This window comes from Sus scrofa, chromosome 6, assembly GCF_054392235.1.
Source record: "Sus scrofa isolate SSC_HxYL_T2T_F1_AM1 chromosome 6, Sscrofa_HxYL_maternal_Yorkshire_Landrace_v2.0, whole genome shotgun sequence".
NCBI lineage: Eukaryota > Metazoa > Chordata > Mammalia > Artiodactyla > Suidae > Sus > Sus scrofa.
Window position 1 is genome coordinate 86983647 of NC_139388.1, and position 17085 is coordinate 87000731.

A 17085-nucleotide genomic window follows, 5' to 3' on the forward strand; every position below is an offset into this window, starting at 1 on the left:
ATCTGCAAGACTGAGGTGGCAGGGTGCTGTCGCAGCTGCTTGCTTTGCAGTTCTGATTGCTGATTGTTTATTCCAGCAAACAGGTCCCAGAAAGGGGCTCTTATCAAGGCTGCATTATGTTCCACCGGCCTGCCCCCTCCCCAGCTCAGAGCCTGGGGATGAGCAGGGAGACGTGCTCTGCCTGTTCCACTTCCTTGTGAAAAGTCACAGGCCACTTGTGAGGGGACGAGGGAGGGGGGCACCTTGAAGGCCCGTCTGATGCTTCTCTGGGGTTCCGGCCACGCCAGGAGGAGGCCTCACTGGCTGCACTTGCCCGGGGGGCGTGGTCTCTGTGGCCATTCCTGCTGGAGCTGGGGGCAGGGAAGCCAAGGCACTGGGGGTCCTCCAAAGCCGGGGGGCCAGTCCTGTCCCTGCCCCCAGGCCCCGCCCCATCCTTCCCTGGCCACCACGGGAGGGCCCCATCCTCTCCCACCCCCCACGCACACAGCCCCAGAAGTCTGGCATGGGGATCCTTCAACACATCTCAGCGTTATATTATTGTAATAAATCAGTCAAAATTCCATTTTACAGTTAAATAGTACGGAAGACAGACAGTTTACTGTACAAGCGAGTTGTGCATTAAAAACAAACACACCAAGCAAATTATAGTGCAAAGCAGTTTCTACCCCTTCCACCCTCTTCTCAGCTCTTTGGCGGTTTTACAGAAGTTCCGAGTGTAGCAGGTATGGACAATGCAGTATGACAATATGTCACAAAGGACCTATACCCACACCAAAGGCTTACGGTAATGTGGTCTCAAAACCCCGTTTCCTTGTGCTTCTACATCAGTGTGCTCGCCTCGTACGACTTAAAAAAACAGACTCAGCAAGGCTGCCATCACTTTTAGTCATGGAGTGTGTGTGTGGTGGTGGGGGGGGTGTCCCTGCCCCCAGCAGGAAGGGGTAGTCATCTGGGGAGGGGCGACAAAGTGCTGGGCACTGGGAACCCCAGGGTGCCTCCCCCACGGGCCTGGGGCCCGTCTAGAACCACAGAGAACAGGGGAGAAGTCACAGGGGGCAAGGGATGCGTAGCTGCTTCCTGAGAAAGGGTGGAGAGCCCTGCTGGCTGAAAGGAGTCTGCAGGGCACCCGCGGCAGCCGTTTGGAAGAGATGGAAACTTCTTGGTCCAGGGAGGGCGGGCTAAGAGCCACGGCAGCAGGAAGGGTTTGAGTAAGATCACCAGAAGGACTTCCAACGTGTCTCAGTGTGTACAAAGGGTGCTTATCTGGCTGGGAGGGCGCGGCCAGCCAAGGGCTCTTACAGGGACAACCACTAGCCTTCTGTGGGGAAATTTCCACATCCTCTGGGGATGTGGCTGAAGCAATGACTCAAAACCACATGGGCTGTCCAGTGCTCAGGAGAGCCTTCTTATCCTTTTCCGTGTACGCCTTTCTAGAACTGAGACACTCAGAAACGGGAATCTACGCAGCCTGAGCCCTTGGGCAGGGCCTGTGTGCCTACCTGGGAACTGAAGGGACAATACGTGACCTCTGAGCTCAGCGGGGGCTGGGCCGAGGCTGGCAAGGCCTTCACAGCTCTCGTGCTCCATCACGCAGCCGCCGCGCTCCAGCTCTCAGCCCTCCCACCTCCACGGGATGCGGGGGTTCACCTTGTCTCGGACCAATGTCCGAGGGCCTTAGGCGTGAGACCGCAGCGTCTCTCTCCGGTGTTGCCCCTGTTCGGGACCAGGGCCGGCCTTCGGTGGAAGCTGGTGGGCTGCTGCTGAATGAATGGGACCTCTGGACGAGACACTGGGATCCTGACAATTCCACACTCTCGGGGAGGAGGAGAGGCTGGTGGGGCCTTTCCCCGTAAGAGACTGTGTGTCTGAAAATGTGTGACCAGATTCTTTTTCTAAAATCAGCTTTAAAAACTGGTTCTTGTTTGAGGCTGCTTTGGAAGTAGACCGGTTAAAGTTGGAGAGCTGTGTGTCTGAGGCTGGGAGGTGTGTCTGGGCCTTCTCACGAGGCTGGGGGGATAGAGGGGGTGCACAGCTTGGCTGGGACTTAAGAGGGACAGGGAAGCTGACAGCTGACCTCATGACCCCTCACCCCAAGGCTTTCTGCTAGGACCTGTCTGGTCCCTGTGCTCTCTCCCCCAAAGGGACAATTTTGGGACCAATCTAGGGGGAAAGGGACCCTTCCTGGCTCCCCCGAGAGAACAGAGGGTGAAAGCCTCAGGCTGGTAAAGTGCATGGAGGACCCGTCTGCAGGTACCTGCCCTGGTTTTAGGGACCTGCTGCCACAGGATAGTCTGCTCTGGGGCCTGGGACCCACGGACAGCTGGGATGGGGTTGGGGCCTCCTAGCTGCTAGGAGTTGTGGGGAAGCAGAGCTGGGGGCAGGGGGATGTGGACTTGGGGGTGTTCTTGTCCCACCTCTGCTGGCAATTCCCTGGGGCCTCTGGATGGGTCCCTTCCCCATCCATACCGCGAGGCAGCCCCTCTCAGGGCTGGGGGACCTGCCAGTTGTGACTCAATTTGTGTAAATGCGGAGGGAGGGCTGGGCCCAGGGGTTCGGGGTCTCTGAGGAAGGTGGGGGGTGGGAGGTCTTTCTAGGGGCCCATAGGTAAGAGGCCAAACCTCTTATGTGGGCAAAGGCCACTTCTCTCTGGAACAGAGATGCTCTCTGTTCCAGGAGGCCTGGGCCCTGTGACAGCAGTGACATAGCTGGGGACAGCCAGGTCATTCCAGGGGTGCTGGCAGGAGGAGGCTACTTCTCCCCCAGGGATGTGAGATGAGATGAGTAGGGTCTGGGCTGGGGGCAGGGTCCTGGGGGAGGCCCCTACCCCTCTGTACAAAGACACGGCTGGACCAGACGCTCCCAGAGTTAGCCACACGCCCTGGGTCCCAGGACCATGAACCCTGGGCCCAGGACTGCTCTGGAGCATAAGTCCCACTCCTGCCCTGAGCCCCGGAGCTGGGCCTGCTGCGTGTCCAGAAGGTTCTTGGGGGTCCCTGCCACCCGCGGGAGCAGTCCACTTTGGCCCGGGTGGTCAGTAGGGCCGCCACACGGCCTCGTCCATGCGGCCGGGTGTGCTCAGGGCAGTGGGCGAGTTGCTGTGGCTGCCGTCGGCCTCCACACCATCACTCTGGCCACCCAGGCTGGGGTTCATGAGGTTGCCAGCGGCGACAGAGGCGGCGCTGCTGGTGCAGGAGGCCAGCATGCGGGTGGGGGAGCGGTCGCCCCCGCTGCTGCTGCTGCTGCCGGCCACCATGGAGAACTGGTAGGAGCTGGAGGACGTGCCGTAGTACAGGTGGTAGGGGGACGGGTTGGCCTGGAAGGGCCCGCTCTGGTTCTGCGGGGCCCCCGGGTAGGGCGGCGGGAGGTAGGTGTGGTGGAAGCGGCTGGTGGCCGGCATGCTGGCCACGCTGAGGCTGCTGATGCTTGTGCCCGAGGGCGTGGCGCTGTAGGGGAAGGCGGCTGACATGGCCCCGGGGTAATGCATCCTGGGGTCCGGGAAGCGGCTCTCCGTGAGGGGCGGCAGCGCTGGGAAGGAGCGGTCGAACTGGCGGGGATCGGAGAAAGGGTTCAGGTCCGAGGTGCCTGGAGGACAGCAAGGGGGATGGTCAGTGGCAGCCGCGGACCCTTCTTTAAGATGACCTCAGACTCGCGTGCACAGGCCCATTTTGGGGCGGGGGGGGGGGGAGCCCCGGCTCTGGACCTGGCTCTGCTCCAGGTGCCGTGGGCTGCTCGGGGGCTGGAGTCTGCTGGCTCCGCATGGGAAGCAGGTGAGAGTTGGGGTCTGGGCCGCAGGTGGCCATGGGGGTGGCCGGGGCAGGTAGAGGAGGGGGACGGCTTTTCTTTCTCCTCCTAGAATCCCCTTCACAGCCTAGGCCCGTCGAGGGGGTGGAGGGGGTCCCCTAGCTGGGCTGTTGGTGTGTGGGGCGTTGAGGACAGGGCCCACACAGGCCACCCTGCAGCCTGGCCCGGCAGCTTCCCTCCCGGTTAAGAGCTGGCAAGACCGTGGATGCTGAGAGGGCCTCCAATGGTCCTGTGAGATTGGGAGTTAGGCCCTGCTTTTGCAGAGAAGGAAACAGAGGAAGAGAGAGAACGATCAATTCTCTTGATGTTGCAGAAAGGACGAGAATGTGTCATGAGGCTTCTGCTTCCTGGTCTGCTCAGGTGTGCACGTGTGTGCGCCTGGCACCTCTCTGGCCTGGGTGGGGCTCGCTTAGGTTCCGGGAGCTTCTGCCTGTGTTGTGGGGGCTGGGTCCTCAGCAGCTCTGCCCGCCCCCACTCCTGCCTCACCCTGGGCCTGGGTTCCAGGGCGGCTTGCAGACTGGAGCTGACTGGTGGCCAGATGAGGATCAGCTGTACCCTCACCCGCCTCTGCAGCATACTGAGATGCAGCCAGAGGGGCTTGGTGGCCTGGACCCTGCTCTCAACACAGAGAGACCCCAGTGTCTCGCCCAGGCCCTGCCCTGGTTCCTTGGCTCCAAGACAAGGGTGTCCCAGCTTCTGCCCTGTACTGCTGTAATCACGGACCCCCGAAACCCCAACATTCAAAGGGGCTTCAGGATTGAATCTAAACCCCTTGGTAGGAAAACTGAGACTGAGAGAAGGTGAGACGCTTGCCTAAGGGTCTCCCAGCACACTGGACCTGGCACAGAATCCTGGGGCTCTTGGTCCTGTGCCCTGACACATGCCCGAGAGGTAGCTCCCCATCTTTGAGCTACACACTTCCTGTGTGTCCATGAGCAAGTCACTGAACCTCTCTGTGTCTCGGATGTCCCACATGAAAAATGGAGACAAGAACACCTCCCTGGGATTCAGTTAGTTAATACGTGTAAAGTGCTTAACCCGGGCACAGAACGGGGGCCTGATAAGAATCTGTGCTGCTGCTGGGGTGGTGACACACAGGGCCCTGCAGAGAGGAGCCCCTGACACTGGGTCTTCCTTGTTTCCTGGCCAAATGGGTGACTCTGGGCGGCAGTGGGGAGAAGGATGCGCTTCCAGCCGTGGTGCCAAGATGAAGTCTGTGCCCGAGCCCACTGTCCAGCAAAGACTAAGGGCTGGAGAGGACTCAGGAGGCACCGCGCCCCGTCCCCAGGCAGCTCCAGGTGCGCACTGCCTGCCGTGCCTGGGGTGAGCACTGCGGGCGCCCACAGGCCTCGTTCCCCAAATCTGCCTGAGATGCTGTGTGACCTCAGATGAAACTTGTAACTTCTCTGGGCTTTGGTGTCTACCCGACTCAGCTCAGGGGTGTTTCCTCAGCAGCAGGTTCTGGTCCTGGATGTGGATCCAAATGGAACCATGCTCTTGGGCTCAAGATGGGGAGATGTGGGGGCAAGGGCAGGAGACGGGGGGCTTCTGCAGATCCCTCGGCTTGGCGGTGCTGCCCCAAAGCCTAGGGGGTCCAAGGAGCCTGGACCCCAGCCTCATCTCTGAACCCCAGGGGAGAAGCCTTATTTGCAGTGCCTGGCACCCAAGCACAGTCGAGCCTGAGGCTAACACTTTGCTCTAAGCCCAGGGAAGTGAGAGTGCTCTCTTGACAGGAACCCCATTTTCAAAACAAAGGCAACCTGAATACCCCGGGATGTGATGGCAGGGCTACAGCCTGGGAAACAAGGCCATGCCAGGTAGGCCCAGGTGCCTGTGGCCCTTGGGGGGGGGGTCAAATGGGCTGGGGGCAGGCCTGGCTGGACCTGCCACCATCCCCTTGTGCTTGTCTTCCAGGGTGGGGGGAGATCTGTCCTCTGCACCCCCTCAGCTCCTGCCCCCCTTGACCCAGCCCCAGCCCAGTAGCCCCAGGAAACCCGAGCTGGCCAGGCCGCTGTCGAGCAGCCAATCCCAACACTGGAAGGCAATGTTTATTTTCTTCTCCAAATTGCCCCAGCTGCTGCGTGGTGGCTGAATGAGGCCTTTGAGCTGTGAGAAGCCCCCATTGTGGGCGGCTGTGGCCAGGGGACTGGGGGCTGGGGTTCGGAGGGGTTGGGGCCTCAACACTGCTCACTAGTGACCAAAGCTGGGGGGATCAAGGCTGTTAACAGCAACGAAGAGAGGAGGTGGTGGGGTATCCTGAGGGGAACCCCCAGGACGGAGTCTGAAGGCAGGGGCTTGTCCTACCAGGAGGCGAGGGCCAGTGAGCGTGACTCCCCAATCCTGGCCCTGCCAACACTCCTCTGTGACAGACACCACCTTCTTTCCACTTTACAGATGAGAAAACTGAGGCTCAGAGAGGTGAAGTGACTGGCCTACGATCACACAGCCAGTGCCTGGCAGAGCCTGAATTCCTAAGGTCTCCCTGATGGCAAAGTGCCTGCTCCTCCTGGGTTGTGGTTGTCAAGCCCTCGCTCTCACTCCAAAGAGGACGAGCCTGAGGGTGGGGGGAGGCCTGGCTGGTGTGGAGGGTCAGGGAGGAGGCCCGAAGGCCAGTGATGCCGGGGGTAGAGGCCCCCTGCCTCAGGTACAGCAGAAGGGGAAGGGCTGGGTCAGCCACTGTCGCACACAGGTCCGGCCTCCTCTCCTCCCAGCCCCGGGGAGGCAGGGGTGCTGCCTGCTGCCCAGCCAGGCCTGGCCTGTGGGGCTGCACAGAGGGCAGGCAGACCTGCCTCAGGCCCATCAGGTGCTCATTCCCAAGCCGTGTCCACACAACTGGAAAGAGGGGGCTGCTGGACAGGACGCCACTGTCTGCCCCCACCTGCTGGGTTCCGGGGCTCCCTGGCTGGGCCCAGCTCTGCCCATGGCAGGGAAGGGCCTGGAGTGTTAAATACTGTACCGGATAAAAGACGGCCTGTGGGAGCAGGAGCACCGATGGCACTGGGCAGGGTGGGCACGATGGGCATGAACCCAGAATACTTCTCACTGCCTCCTGAGGTTAGACCCCCTACCCTGCAGCCTCCTGGGCTCAAGAGATGCTGAGTGTTCCTAACTCGACGGCCCATGAGCGGCTGGACCTGGGTTCTCCCCCCACGGGGGAATGCACAGGGCCAAGGCCCAGCTTCCCCGGCCGGAAGGGAGGTACCTTCTCTTTACACCAGGGGGCTGCATCCAACCCCCCCCCCCCAACTGTGGCATTGTGCCAGGCACACAGGGCAAGGTGGGTTGGGGCAGGGACAGAGAGACCTAGTAGGGAGCCCCTTGCCTGTGGCCTCAGAAGTACAGGAACTTCCCGAGGGCAGGCGCTGTGGACACTTTGAACCTGGTCATTGATGCGCTGTGTGACCCAAGGGTGGCTCGTAACCTCTTAGGTCTCAGTTTGTGTGCCAAAAGGGGTCTAACCAGGGCCTGGAGGGCAGAGAAAGGCTAGACACCCATGGGACATGACAGCAGCCAGCCCTCCTGCCCCCACTCAGCACTGGTGACAAGCGCTCTCTCCCCGTGCCACCTGGCCTGAAGGTCAGCTGTGCACTCAGCCTCCTGCGCTCCAATCCACTGGCTAAGATGACACAGACAACAGTAACTGTTCATCATGGCCACCTACTGGGCACTGCTGTGGGCCAGGCCCTGTACACCTGGAGGCCACTTGTGCCTGCCGTGTCCGTTGGCCTGGCGGGGGCAGAGACTCTACCTTGGGCCTCTACCCAGAGGCCTCCCTCCCGCTCCTGTGTGAGGAGAGTCTCTGGGCTGAGGGGGACTTTCTCAGGCGATGCTATGTGTCTCCGCAGGGCTGCAACCTCACTTTACAGTTTACAAAGTCTGAGTGCAGTGACGTCACTTTGAACACCACCCCAGGCCCAGACAGAGGCATCCACTACCACCTCACTTTCAGAAGATGAAGATGAGCCGAGGGGGAGGGAGGGCACGGGGTCCTCAGCACCCACGGGTCTGTCTCAGGCTCCTTGGGCAAGTCCTGCCCAACTTTAATGGGCTCCCTGTGGGATCGATGCCCATTTTCCATGGGGGACGGGGAGCCCCCCTGAGGGCAGGGGCTGTGTCTGTCCATTCATGCTGATCCCTGGGGACTGGCACAGTGATGGCACGGGGCGGGTGGTGATAAACGGTCGCCAGGGGCAATGAAGGAAGGGCAGAGCCCAGGATCGACCCTGAGAGCAGAAGGCATGTCCGGAGCCCATGGGCACACTGCCTCCCCTGTAACGCTGGGCGGCGCAGGGAGCGACCCTTGGGTGAGCTTTTGGTCTGGAGCAGAAGGACCGCGCCGGGGTCCCGTCCACCTCCCCCCTGCGGCCCCTGCTGTGCCCTACCTTGGATGGGGGTCTGGGCCTGGCTGCTGAAGTGGCCCGCGGTGCTGAGTGAACCGCGGGGGCTGGGCGTGCTCGGCGTCACCCGCATGCGCAGACGCTCCAGGTCCCCGAAGCGGTCGGGGAACGCCTTGGTCTGGTCCTCCAGCTTCTGCCGATGTCCTGCAGAGCATGGGGGCCTGTGAGCAGCCGGTTCCCGAGAGTTTCAGGGGGAAAGAAATGCCTCAATCCGCTGGGAAGTTCTGCCCGAGGTCTAACCTTAGGCTTCTGCAGGGAGAACCCGTAGGTCACTAGGAACCTCTCTTCTGAGCAGAAAGTGGTCAGGATGTGTCACCCTGGGCTGCCATGACCTCATCCCGACCTTCTTATACCACAGGTAAGGGTCAGAGAGGGGATCCAGGCCACGGAGCCAGTATGCCGTGAAGTCAAGATTTGAACGTGGGGTTCGTATCAAAGCGTGTGACCTAAGCCTCTACAATACACTTTTTGGCAGAAGGGGGATCTGAAGCAAGAGGCCTGGGCAAGGGGTTCAGGCGGACTCCTGTGCTTGGCGGGGAAAGAACCCACTCTCTGCCCCCCAGCACTACCCCACCATTCCCATCTCATGGGAGAAGGCCTGGAGTGGGAATGCCGGCCCCTCCAGCCCGGAGCCCCCGAGCCTCCCCAGCATGGGGGCCCCCTTCTCCCTTCTGGGCCTCGGACAGGAGGGAGAGTCACCAGGATGCTGAGAAGGGGCGCGGGGCACTGTGCAAGGGGCTGGACTCCCATCTCTGTCCAGAAGCTGGGGCCAGGGGACTGGGGCACCTGGCTTGGGGCAGCCCGTGGGGAGAAACAGCCAGCATTTCTCATTATCCCTCTGCCACGGCCCACTCAGGAAGGACCCCAGAGACCTCGGAGGTGCTGGCAGGGTCAAGGTGGCCATGTCCCTGCCTCCTTCAAGCAGCCAGTCGAGGCCACCCTCAAGGCTTCTTGAATGACATCAGGCTTGCAGGGACCCCCCCCCATTCCCCTTACTGCCCCCCACCCTATACTCACTCTCTCTCTCTCTCTCTCTCACACACACACACACACACACACCACACACACGCTACTTTTTCAATTACTCATTTTACATTTCACAAGCAACATGTGAATACCCACAAAAATAAAAGCATTACAGGTAAGGCTAATGGCTCCTCTGACCCACCCTAAACCCCTGCCCAGAAATCCCCCTGTGATTAATTCGGAGGTCTTTCTTTCCAGCCTTTTTTTTTTAGTTTCACATGCACAGAAAACACAGAGCAAGTTTCTCATGGAACTTTCCTGAACAGTCTCAGCCTGGCGGTATCTTTCTGTAACTTGCTCTTTCAGTTGCATAGCGGGGGGGGGGAGGACCACAACACACATTCAGTTTCCTTGTCTGTAAAATGGGGAGAGTAGCCCAGCCGCCCAGAAATGACAGCTCCCACAAAACCTTGGAAGCCCACCTTGGGGCAGGTTGGGGGGAGGGCAGCACCACTAAGCCTGTGGGTGTCCCTCTTCCTGCTTGTCACATCCACCGGAGGCCGCAGTCCACTAAGCCATTCCTCAGATGGACACTTGGCTTGTTTCTAAATTCCCTCCGTTATTCCCTCCCATGCAGGACCCCCGGGAATCTCTCTGTTCACACACCTCCCTGTGTGAGGGGATTTGTCCAGGGCAGACACTCTGATAAACTGCTCCCTGAGAGGGCTGAACATTCCTGGGTTCTGCTGGCACATTCCGCTTCACCTGACCCCCAAGGAGGGAGGCCAGGCAGGCAGGGTGGCCCAGTCGGGCCTCTTTTTGCAGACAAGAGAACTGCAGCTCAGAGAGGTAAAGAGGCTGGCCCAAGGTCACACAGCGAAGAAGGCAGAAAGATTTCCTAGGCCTGGAATCCTTGGAAAAGAAGCCTAAGGAGGCGCTAAGGGAGAGGGGAAGGACTGCCTGGGTCCTGGGGTCTGCCGTGACATGAGGAATTTTCTAGATTGACAGAGAAAGTAGGAGAGAGAGGTAGGAGGGAGGTAAAATAAAACCCATCCCCAGGCTTCCTGAGGCTTGGAAAGGGCAACCCGGGGGCTTGGAAAAGTGTGACACAATTCTTCACTGCCGGTGGCAAGAAAGGACGGAGTTGGAGGCTTCAGAATGGGCCTGATTTCTGATTTTCCAGATGTGGATGCAATGGATTCTGGTACCCAAAGACCCCCAGGCCTGCGACGCTCCCCTGCCACAAGCCCAAACAGGCATCGGAGAGTCCTTAAAAATGGATCAGGTTGTCCTGGGAGCCACGGTGGGCTCGGCAAGTCACCAAGAATCAGGGAACCCACTTTCTCCTCTAGGTCCGAGCCCATGGGACACTTAGCAGCCAAAATGAGACCACGTGGCTCCCAGGATCCTTGGCACAGGGAAGATGTGGACTGGGGAGGGTTTGGCTGGAGCCGCAAACTCAGCTGCCTGGGGCTGGGCAAGTCGTTTAGACAAGGCACATGGGATGGGTAGGGACTGGGGCGGACCGGAGTGTGCCTTGGAGAAGGGGTGGTTGCCATTCAGGCCAGCCGACTGGTGCCATGAAAGGGGTGAGCCCAATGTTGCCAGTCCTTCTAATTTACCAGAAACCATAAACCTGCCTTCATGTGAAATCTCCCATATTTTATATGTTGGCAATTAACTCAAATACTGAAAACAGCAGCAACAACAACAACAACAAAATAACCCAACTGCTTTGTAGGACACATCCCACCCAGAGGGATGTGTTTTTGCAAGGTCCAAGTTTGCGACTGCATTTTCTGGTTGGTTGTTTAACCTTAGCCGCCGAGGACTGGCTCCCGGATCCCCTTCAGGAGGTGGGCTCTAGGGCAGTGCCACGGGGCTCAGCCTCAGTCCTGCAGGCTTTGGAGGAAATGGCATTGCTTTTGCTGCTGAGGCCACTGAAAATGGCAGTGTGATGGGGATGAGCTGGGCCACGAATGAATTCAGAACAATCTCAATAGGCAGGAAGCTGGCTGGATAGACCTGGAGACCGCAAACTGACCTGACAGCAGCTCGAGTGCAAAGGATCTGGGTGTCTTAGTCAACCACAAGCTTGAAGGGAGCCAATGGGGCGACACAAAAGCTGGTGCAAAACCTCAGGCCTTGTTATTATCGTCACTGGCAAATAAAGTCCCATTTCTGAGTCACACTGTGTACAGAGTGTTTACAGATACTCCCGCGGAAGGCGGGTGGGGTTCACAGCCGGCCTGGGTTCGAGGATGGGCCCTGCCACTTGCAGCCTCACTTGAGTCACACCCCTCGCCCCCACCCCAAGCCACAGTGTCCACATCATGGTGGCCTCACAGGTGGTGGGGCCGCCAAGCAAGGTCCCTGAACACTCTCTACCCACACAGGTCACAGCCACCTGCACAGACCTTTCGACTCCAGCTCATGCCGAGGGAGGCGGGATTATCACCCCCATGGGGAGACCAGGATGCTGAGGCCAGGATGGTAGGTCCTGTCTGGGGACACAAAGCCAGGAAAAGAGAACTGGCTTGGCATCCAGATCCCCGACCCCAAGTCCAATGCTCTTTCTCCTGACACTCCCCTTTTGGTCCCATTGTCCAGACGGGACCACTGAGGCCTCCACTGACATTAAATAGTTGGTCTGGGATATAAATCAGGTAGGGTGATCCAAAGCACCCGCTCCTACCACTTGCCGTTCTGCCTTCACGTAGGGCAGACTTCCTGGAGGAGGGGGGTTTTAACAGCACTTTGGGAATCTTTCCTTGTTGCTGTGGAGCCTGAGGCGGTGCCGCGTGGCTAGGGCGCCAGAGAGTCTCAGAGCCATGGGGCCCAGGCCTTCACCCAGGGAGCAGGACGGAACTTCCTGTGCCCAAGGAAAGAAGATGGGCCTTCAGAATAGACCACTTTCATCGGGCTCCCCACAGTGCGATCTGGGTGGGGAGCCCCGGCCACCCACTCACTTGGTCACCTGGGGCCTAGCCCTTTCACGCTGTGCCTCAGTTTCCCCTCTGCACAGACTGCCGGCTGAGGCCCCTGGAGCTTTGAAAGACTTAAGCTTGCAAGCATCAGCCACTGTCCAGACTGCGGTCCCCAGAACAAAGGCAGGCATGGTCCCTCGCGCCCAGGCCCTCCCATCACCTCCTGTGGCTGCTGTTCCCACGGTTTCTCAAGTTTTCTCTGCCTCTCACACTTCAGCACTGCAGCTCGGGCACAGCCCCTGCCAGGAATGCTTTCTTGTCCTTTGGGGCTCAGCCCAACAGCCCCTCCTCCAGGAAGTCCCCTCCCCCCAGGGCCGAGACCCCACCGCCGCCGCACCTCTGCAGGCTAAGAGCAGCATGGAGCAGCAACAGAAATCCAGACAGAGCTGATGCTTCCTGAGCGCTTCCTCCGCTCCAGCATCTAAGCAGCTGGAATGCTCTGCCTGGTTTCACCTGCATTATTCCCGTTATCACAGGGGTGTCTACCACTGTCCCTGGGTCCCAGGTGAGAACATGCTTGAGGTCACACAGGGGGACCTTGTCTTCCTGGAGCCCATTCTGCAGGAAAGAAGCCTGGGTTTCGAAAGTCAGGGGCTCTAAACAAGAAGGTTAAGGCCCTGCCTGGGTGCAGGGTCCAGAGCAGCTGTCGGTACAGGAAGATGGCTGGGAAGAGGAAGATGAGAGGGCCTCTGGACACCACCAGGAGCGCTGCCCTGCCCTGAAGCTCAGCTCTGAGACCCCCACCCTCTCACCACACCCTGCCCAAACACATGAAGTCCCTCTCCTCCTTGGGGCCTCAGTTTCCACGCCCGTAGTTATCATATTGTCTGACCCCAGAGCTGAGGATGAGCTGGAGGACAAGCCCCCAGTGTCTCAAAGCAGGACACTTTGTGGGGAGGGGGGAAGTGCCTGGGGAAGGCCCCAGCCTGGCCCCCTGGACCTGGCTGGGGCTGTCCTCAGCCTCTAGCCGCTGGACTCCGCTCCCTGACGGCCCCTCCACGTCACCTTGACTAGCGCTCTGACCGTCACCTATGACTCTCCAGGGCCAGTGGCTCAGTCCTGGCCCAGACAGCTCTCACCCACTGGCGATCTGGCAGGTCACTCTCTCCCTGTGGGCCTCAGTCGTGTCATCTGTGAAATGGATATTGCACTCCAACTCCTGAGGGTGCAGACAGGCTGGGAGAATTAAACAGCCCGCCTGGCCTTGGCCCTCAAAGAAGGTGTCTGTGTTCACAGCTCCTGCTCGATGCATCTAGACAGTGCGTGCCCAGTGTCACAGGTGTGTGAGAAGGATCAGAGTCGGGGAAAGGAACAGTGGGGTGCAGCCAGGTGGGTGATTCACTGGAGGGTCACACCGGCAGGAGTCTGAGGACAAGGGCTGGATTCTGGGTGGGGCTCCTTTACCACCATTCCCAGGGCGTGGCTCACCCCCGGGCCATCACCAGGTCCCCACACCTGCCAGGTACCTGGTACTTTGGGGCCATCAGGGCCATCCCCCTGCCTTCATACTGACCCAACACAGACCCCTGTGATCAGAATGACAACTGCCTGAGCAGCGTCTACCATGTGCCAAGTACTGTGCCAGGCAGGCCACACATACTGTCTCCAAGGGCCTTGATCCCCTGAGAAGCTACTACCATCACACCCATTTTACGGATGAGAAAGTGGAGGCATATGGTCAAGGTCAAACCTGGAATGGTCAGTATGTTGGACAGAGCTCAGCTGCTAAGGTCCTGGCTTCCCAAAGCCTCCAAGGCAGGAGAGCCAGGTTCCTCGGCCCTGAGGGCCGACTGGCAAGAGGCCAGCTTGGTGTCCTGCTGCCTCCAGGTCAGAGGGGGCAGGAGGCCAATGGGAGCGGGGAGCGGGGAGCAGCAGAGCTGGGTGGGGCCCCGGGAGCAGCCTGGTCTTCAGGCGACAATGCGGGCCCCCACCATGGGGCCCTTCACCCATCTGAAGCCACTCAGCCACCTCTTCGGTGGCCCGGCTTGGCCCTGGTGCAGCCACAACCCAGACATAGCAGCCACTGTGCACCCAGCCGTGGGGTGGAGCCCCGGGCCCAAGGCCCGCTCTGCGGCCTGTCAGGAGACTCACACCCGACTCTTAACAGCCGCGTGGAGTTGCGGCGGGTGCTAGGCCGGGTGGTCTGCTCTGAATCGGCCCCCTGTGAGCAGATGAAAGCCAGTCGGTGGCTGGGTAGGGAACCAGGCTGGCGGGGGGCCAGCGGGCAGGGAGGCGAGCAGCTCCCTCCCAGGGCCACGACTGGGGCTTCCAGCGGCCTGGGGTTGATTAGGGGGAACCCGGGAGGTCTGAGGTTAACCCCTTCCCTCCCACTGCATGCACTCCCCCCGACCCCAGGGCAGGGCGTGGGGTCCCGGGAGCCAGGGGCCAGGAGCAGTCACCTCCTTGCAACCCGGCGTCCTTCCAACCCCCACACCTGGAGCTGAGGACCCAACTGTGGCGACTTAGGAGGGCCACAGCCTGGCTGTGGGCTCGGGGGGCACGCTTCCTGCCCCGGCGGCCGCAGTGGCTGTCTGCGCACCTCCTTCAGGCCTCTGTGAAAATGTCACCTCCATCAGGAGGCCTCTCCTGTCCCCTGTCCCCCTGTGGGTCCCCTCCCTGCACTTTCCGCCCCTCCCCCAGCTTTGGTTTTCCTCCCAGGACCTCTCACTCTCTGAAAATAAACTAGCTAATCATTCGTGTACTGAGATTATTCAGTCAACAAAAATTTTTTTTTTTTTGGTCTTTTTTGTCTTTTTAGGGCTGCACCTGTGGCATATGGAGGTTTCCAGGCTAGGGGTCCAATTGGAGCTACAGCTGCCGGCCTACACCACAGCCACAGCAATGCGGGATCTGAGCTGTGTCTGTGACCTACACAGCTCCCTGTGACTCCAGATCCTTAACCCACGGAGTGAGACCAGGGATTGAACCTGTGTCCTTACGGATGCTAGTCAGATTCGTTTCCGCTGAGCCACAAAGGGAACTCTCATTTGACAAGCATTGACTGAGCACCTACTAAGGCCTCAGGCCATGTTCCAGGGTCTGCACCAGTGCCTGGCAAAGCAAAGAACCCCTGCTCCTTGGAGCATGTACCATAGTCAGAGAGGACGAAAAATAGCTGAAATGAATGTGTGAACTGCATTAACACCTTAGAAGGTGATACATAAAATTAAAGCTGGGAAGCATGAGGGGGCGTGGGGGTGCCTGTACGTGAAATGGCCTGGTCAGGGAAGGACTCCGGAGAAGTGGGAGTAAAGGCTGCCCGGTGGAAAGGAGCGAGCCACGCAGCTGGCGGTGTCTGCGGAGCAGTGTCGCGGGTAGAGGGAAGAGCAGTGCAAAGGCCCTGAGGCAGGAGCATGGCTGCCCAGTTCAAAGTCTGTTCAGGGGGCCAGAGTGGGGTAAGTGAGGAGGAGGGTGTAGGGGAGGAGGGCAGAGGGGTGACGCTCACAGAGCAGGTGCCATGGTGACGACAGCGCGGCTCCTCTCTCTCCACCCCTAGGGTGTGAGACCCATCAGGGCCAGGGCCCATCTGTTAGGCCCACTGCAGCGTCCCAGCTTCTAGAACAATGCCTGATACATGGTCGGTACCCAGGAAAATATCTGTTGAAATCCTCCCATGTGCATTTTAGGGAAGAAAGGGCCCCCAGGTGAGATGCCAGAGCCGCCTCCCTCTGCCTTGGGCAGCGCGGAGAGCCTGCGTCCTACCCTTTCAGGTACAGCACCTGCTGGGCCTGGAAGATGGGCAAGCGGTTCCCAGCCTGTGGTCTACACCAGGCTTGCCAGGCACTACACCGCCTCCCACCCGTATTCTGGATCCTGCTCCACCTGCTTCTGAACCAGCCCCCAGTGACTGTGAGGGACACCAGCCCTGGGAACCTCAGAAACCAAGGCCACACAGGCAGGAAGCCACCAAGCCAGCCTTCAAACCCAGCCGGCCACCTGGCTGCAGACCGGGCATGCTCTGCGGGGCAGCGGAGGGGAACGACCCGGCCACAGAACCCACAGCCGGGCCTCGGGGATCTGCAGGCGCCTGCTCCTTGGCTCCGGGGACCAGCCTCTACTCCCACCCCTCCCCCCAGAAGCCTCAGCCCTCACATGGGGTTGGGGGTCACAAGCAGGAGAAAAGCCCTGAAGGGAAAGCCCGTGACAATCCGTGAGGGTTGTTGGGTTCTTCCTGAGGGCCGGGAAGCAGTCAGCTCATGTAATGCTTGCAACTGCCCAGCGCAAAAGCGAACATCATGCCATCTTGCAGATGAGCACACTGAGGTGGCAAGGCCCTTTCAAGAGACCCTTGCTTCCCTGAGCTCCAAGGTGGAGCCCCTGGGGTGCACCGAAGCTCACCCTTGGTGCAAGTGGCTTTGCCTCCTGGCCTGTCTTCTTTTGGGATCAATTAAGAGGCTATGCACAGAGCCTGGCACACAGGGGGGACTCAGTGACCAGCGACAGCTGAGCTGGCCTCGACCACTTACAGGTGGGGAAACAGAAGTCAGGAAAGGAGGAGGATGTGTCTAAGGTCACAGAGTGAAGGCCAAGTTGGAACCCAGTGTGCTGGGAAGACCTGACCTTGGGGCCAGGGCCAGAAGGGGCAGGGCAGGAGCAAACAGGTGCTCAGGACCAGAGATCAGGAGAAGTGCCCCTCCTGCACCTGCTCTTTTTTTTTTTTTTTTTTGCCTTTTCTAGGGCCACACCTGCAGCATATGGAGATTCCCAGGCTAGGGGCTGAATCGGAGCTGCAGCCGCCAGCCTACACCACAGCCATAGCAACGTGGGATCAGAACCACATCTGTGACCTACACCACAGCTCACGGCAACACCAGATCCTTAACCCACTGAGTAAGACCAGGGACTGAACCCGCAACCTCATGGTTCCTAGTCGGATTCGTTAACCACAGAGCCATGACGGGAACTCCTCTGGTCTTTGTTATAAATGAGCTTCT

General features: G+C 59.7%; 1 protein-coding gene across 2 annotated transcripts in view; it reads right to left on the bottom strand.

Moving 5' to 3' along the window:
* Positions 1 to 503: 503 nt before the first annotated feature.
* RUNX3 (RUNX family transcription factor 3) overlaps positions 504 to 17085 on the bottom strand; it is a 63772-nt gene continuing 47190 nt past the window's right edge. For both annotated transcript variants that reach the window (XM_021095591.2, XM_021095592.2), the window contains 2 exons: positions 8184 to 8342; positions 504 to 3582 (listed from right to left, as the gene is read on the bottom strand). In XM_021095591.2, the coding sequence (XP_020951250.1) occupies positions 3032 to 3582; positions 8184 to 8342 (710 nt within the window). In that variant the 3' untranslated portion in view covers positions 504 to 3031. The remainder of the gene's footprint in view (positions 3583 to 8183; positions 8343 to 17085) is intronic.